At 37.1% G+C, this 5,197-nt stretch overlaps 1 protein-coding gene across 1 annotated transcript; it reads left to right on the top strand.

Annotated features, from left to right (window-relative positions):
- The first annotated feature begins 1,097 nt into the window (after positions 1-1,097).
- On the top strand, positions 1,098-4,589 carry LOC114818478 (testosterone 17-beta-dehydrogenase 3-like). Its single transcript, XM_029084479.1, has 5 exons — positions 1,098-1,132; positions 2,154-2,235; positions 3,279-3,344; positions 3,660-3,809; positions 4,479-4,589. Exons 1-5 carry the CDS (start codon positions 1,098-1,100, stop codon positions 4,587-4,589), a joined length of 444 nt encoding a protein of 147 aa, XP_028940312.1.
- The last annotated feature ends 608 nt before the right edge of the window (positions 4,590-5,197 follow it).

The following is a 5,197-nucleotide window of genomic DNA, read 5'->3' as shown; positions in this document are numbered from 1 at the left end:
TTTATTTAACTCCTCATCCATTCCAGATAGTGCAGATCCAAATCATGCTCCTAATCCTGGTTAGGTACAAACCCTCTTTAATTCTGTTTGGGGGTTTCTTCCCTACCTCCCTGCCTTGATTCCTGCTCACCATCTACGGCAGTGGGATGCCCGAGCTCCAGGTATTCCTGGCTCCCACAGATGCCAGTGGGATTTCCAGCTCTGCAAAAGCAGGACCTTTTCCCATGTTTTTCCCTTTCCACTTTACTGGGGAATCCCCCTTCACCCAAGCTGATGTGACCCAGCTGCATTGTCACCCTTTCTGAAGACAAAGCTTGTGAACTTCACCCTGCTTCTACTACCCTGTTTCACACCATGATGCTGCTGAAAACAGGGAATTAACAAGAACTGAATTAAGATGCATAATTCCTTTTGCACTACTTTTCATTACTGCCCTTTTTAAGTCCCACTCTTATCCTCAGATTCATACATTATGTGTGGTTTTATAAAAAGTCAATAGTATGAGTATAAATTCCCTAGGGACTTAGGCTTAATGTCAATAACACTCTTCAAATATAACAAACAGAAGCAGATTTCTTAACTAAAACCAGATTTAATTGCACTTTAAAAATCACAAGTGTGATTAAGTCTACTGTTAAAATAAAGAGTGCATGATTAAATAATTATCATCAAAAAATATTTATTTTGTAACAGAATAAAAGTTTTCTTCTCTTAATTTTCTACTATTTCTGATCCAGGTAGAGCCAGAAGTGAAAATGCAAAAACTCTATGAAGTTAGCTTTCTCCTTATAGTTATGATTCTGTATTGAAGAATGATGAAATTCAGATACTGCTGAAAAACTTTGGATAAGCATAAGACTTTTGCTACTTAGAAGACTCACCTTTGGAATCTTTGACAATTCAGATGATTTGCACACTGTTAGCATTTCTAAAATGTTTTCCAAAACCATGAGTGTGTCACATTTTAGCTATTAGAACTGTATACATATGATTGGGGCTTGAGCAAGTGGAAATCTTGTGCATAAAACAAGATCAATTGAAAAACACAATCAGAAAGAGGGAGAATTAATATAATTTTTAATATATTTGTCTTACAGATGACAAAAATAATTTTGAAACAAATGGAGCCAAGGTAAAAATATTTCTTCAAGAACTTTCAATAGTATTTTGATGCTACCTCCAGTTTATTCAGTGGTAGCTATGCTTTTTCATTATTAACTTCTGCACTTTACAGTATGTAAATCAGTAAGATTTTCTTCTGTTGCTGTTAGTGCTGTGTGAATGAATGATGGGAACTGCCACAAATTGTCTGTCAACTGTAGAACAAGACAGAAAATATAAAATACAGGTCTGTGTCCAGCAAAAACATGCAGGTGTTGCAGAAATAAAATGGCATGTGATGGGTCTAATTAAGCAAGAAATGGCATTTGAATATATTGCCATATTCTTCTAAGAGTGGTAGATGTACTTGGAATAATAGTTTTCAAGGTCTGGAAATACCTGTACCACATCATGGAGGTTAATTCAGCCATGCAATTAAGGATCCTTTTTCTTCATTTAATACAGTGTGTGTTTTAGATACAGGGATCCTGAAAGCAGAAGTTAAGGTCTTCAGAGGCAGTTTCTAGAAAACATTGTTAACTACTGCATTTTAGAGGACAGTGTATGCTTTTTGTTTTGGCAATAAAATGAGTTCTTACTGTTTAATTGTTTGAGTTTGTTTTTTTCCTGGTTGTTGCTGAATAGATTGTTTTTAGTGATTTGAACATAGAGTTGTGAATAGGGAAGCTGAAACAACAGATGCGTGGAGCAGGAAAAAGAATGTGCTGGCTAATGAGCAAAGGGGACTTACCAATTACTTAGGAGCATAAAATCTTTCCTCTGATGGCAGTTTTTGCTCTGTTAGATGTACAGTAGCATGTACAATGTTCCCAGGGTTCTGATTGCACCGGACATTTGAATTTCACTTATGACATTATTCCTAGCTGTTTTAGACTTAATTGCACCTAACTAAACCATAAAAATAGGGTCTTTTGAAGTCTAGTACAGTATCTATGCCTTTTAGGGGAAAATAGTTGTTTTGAACTTGTGCAGGCTTTTACTATAGTACTACCAAATGTAAACTGTATGTAACTATTTAAATTAAATTTCAGACAAAGAGGTCTTATTCTGAACCTGTCCTCTGGTCTGGGTACTTTCCCTTGTCCATTATACACAATGTACTCAGCTTCTAAGGTAAGTAGTTCCCATTGCTTTATAAAAAATCCCCATCAAGTGTGCACCAAAGCATTTGTATCAGCAATATAGGGCCAGGTTTTCAGAACACAAATCAGTGTTGCTCCACTGAAATAATGAAGTGAAGTAAATGAGCGTTAGCTGAGAACTAAGAAACAGTGAACCTATGTAAATGAAATCAGCTGAAGGTATATCTGATCATTAGAACATTTTTGCCTTTGATTAAATAGTATTATGCCAGTGCTCACAATCTGTCCTTGTTTCAAGAATCGATGATTTTCACCAGGCTATCTTAGCTAGTTTGCTCAAAACTGTAGATCTACAAAAGCACTAGATTTTGCTTATGAAACCAAGAATAAAACTCCTTGTAGGAGGGTGGTGAGTCACCTGACTTCATAGATTGTCCTTGAAATTTTGTTCTCAATTAAAAGCCCAGAGCTCATAAAAATGAAGAGCTCAAGTTTGCTCCAAATTAAAAATTCTAACAATATTTGCTTGAACATAGCTGAAGTTCAAGCTATGAAGGACCACGAGGATGATCTAAGGGCTGGAGCACCTCTCCTATGAGGACAGGCTGAGAGAGTTGGGGCGGTGGAAAAGAGAAGGCTCCGGGGAGGTCTTATATTTCATTCCCCTTCTTATTACAAGAGAAACGGCAGTGTAAGCCTTGAACTGGGAGGGTAGGTGTTAGCCAGAGGTGAGAGCTGCATGAAACAATAGCTAGAATAAATGGGACTCAGACATTTATATCTCTGCATTTTCATAAATGTGACAAAGCTTTCAATCCAGTCTGCTGTAGTACTTGTTTCAATGCCAGGCTCCCTCTTTTCTGGTGCAGATAAACAGTAAATCTTGCCATTGCCCAATGTGCACCAGCAGAATGCGTGTCTTGAAATGTTCATTTCTATGTTTTTCACCACTGCAGTGTGCGTTAGGTTGTATGATGCTTGGCCATGTTAAGGACCTATTTACACACATTTGTGAGCATATGTGAAAGTACTTAGTTTCCTGTGCTAATGTTACTTTGTTTTATTTTGTTCTAGGCTTTTATAAGCACTTTCTCCAAAGCATTACAAGCAGAGTACAAGGAAAAGGGAATTATCATACAGGTGATGCTATATCTTGCCGTATTTGCCTTCATTGTAACAAATATTTAAAGAATATCTGAGGTGCCTAAATCTGTAGAGTATAGCTGTCTTTGGTGAAGTGCTTAGGTGACCGTGTCAAAGATTTCTCTCTTCCCTGCATGCAGCTATAGGCTTTTTTCCTTATGCCACCATAGTACCATTACTTATTCCACATAATTACTTAATCCATTGCAAATATCTGTTAGAATTTGTCAGATGATGTAGGATTCTGCAGAGTGAATGGACTTATGTAAATGTTAGGTAACATTACACTGTTATTATGATTTCTTATTGTAGGTAGTGGCTCCTTACGGTGTTTCTACTCCAATGACAATGTACCAAAAACCTGGTCTTATTACAAAGACGGCAGAGGAGTTTGTTAGTGAATCACTGGACTATGTTACCTTTGGAGATGAGATTTTTGGATGTTTAGCCCATGAAATGCTGGTAATTGAATTTCATAGTGTGTGAATGTGTCTCAAAGGCTGAAGCAAGGCTCTCTGGGCTCAGCGGGGTTTTTTTTATCGATTTCAGGTCATCAAACAAGAAAGAGTGCATAGGTTATTAAGGTTAATACAGCACCAGTAAATTATGAAGTGAGGAAGGAATGAACAAGTAAAGTACAGTGGTATCAGCACAGTGTGACTTTCTCCATTTTTTGTGTCTCGAGCTGAGCTCAGTTTGATATATGGTTAGTCTTTATCCTTCTTGCAGCTGCCTGTTTTTGTGACGCTATTAGGAACATTTCTGAGACTCCTACTCCTTTACAGAAATTGTCCAGCAGATTCAAAAGTTACTAGTGGGAAAGGACATAAAACCAAAATGTGCTATCAAATAAACACAGTTTCTTTAGGACAGCAAGCTAACTAAATAGAATAAATATTTATACATGGCAGCTGATGAGTATTTAATGAAAGTTCAGGGATGAGAACAGATTTGCTGAAAACTGAGAGGAATTAACATCTCCCTCTAAGAAAAACATGCATACTGAAAGTATAAAGTAAAAGCTTTTGCATTTACTGTTTTCTATGACCTTTCTGAACACTCAGTTAATTTCTTTCAAGAGGTTCCTAAACCCCTTTGCCTTTTTATTGTTTTTGCTTGATTATTCTGAAGGCATGTGTCCTGCAGTTCGTCCCTTTATGGGTGTTCCACAGTGACAGACTTCAAGAAGCAGTCCTGCATGCATTTACCAGTTATCTGAAGAAGAGGTGGAGGAATCCCTAACAGAGCCATTATTTTCAGAAGACATACAATGGGAAACTCCAGCATTTTACTGTGTTTCTGTGTGTGTGAATGTGGAAGGAATCGAATCAGTTTGAGCCATAGCTCCGTCCAAATCACCTATCAAGTGATAAGTTATTTGATCCAATGAATCCATTAAGCAAATTAATTCTTGTCCCTTTCCAAAGACCATGAAATTTGCTAGAGCTGTTCCAGTGACTTCTGTGGGCCTTAGATATATTCTGAGAAATTTATGTTACTATTTTAATATAAGCTTGGAGGCCACAAATATTTACACTTATTTTATGTTCATGAATAAAACAATAATTTGCTGTCTTTACAAATTGTTCAGAGTATATTTTGATGCTTTCAGTGAGTGTTTTGTATCTTTGTTTTCTTTTGAAAAGTCAAGGAAATTTGCAAGAAAAAAAAAGAAAGATTTCAGGGTGTACACACTGGACCTTTGGAAATTTGCAGCCATAAAAAATGTATTTCTGTTCAGAGCCTGTGAATTATTTTGTGGTCGAGGGAGGTGATTCTCCCCCTCTACTCTGCTCTTGTAAGGCCCCACCTGGAGTACTGAGTCCAGTTCTGGAGCCACCAGCACAAGA

Source organism: Antrostomus carolinensis, unplaced genomic scaffold (genome assembly GCF_000700745.2).
Source record: "Antrostomus carolinensis isolate BGI_N321 unplaced genomic scaffold, ASM70074v2 scaffold14824, whole genome shotgun sequence".
In the NCBI taxonomy this organism is placed as follows: Eukaryota; Metazoa; Chordata; class Aves; order Caprimulgiformes; family Caprimulgidae; genus Antrostomus; species Antrostomus carolinensis.
Note: the sequence above shows the minus strand (reverse complement) of the source record. Positions and strands in the feature narration are given on the sequence as shown.

Bases quoted from the DNA above. Each gene is read 5' to 3' on its own strand.
- LOC114818478 (XM_029084479.1), top strand. From the start codon at position 1,098: ATGACAAAAATAATTTTGAAACAAATGGAGCCAAG. The intron at 1,133-2,153 runs GTAAAAATATTT...ATTAAATTTCAG, and splicing joins TTGAAACAAATGGAGCCAAG to ACAAAGAGGTCTTATTCTGA. The intron at 2,236-3,278 runs GTAAGTAGTTCC...ATTTTGTTCTAG, and splicing joins CAATGTACTCAGCTTCTAAG to GCTTTTATAAGCACTTTCTC.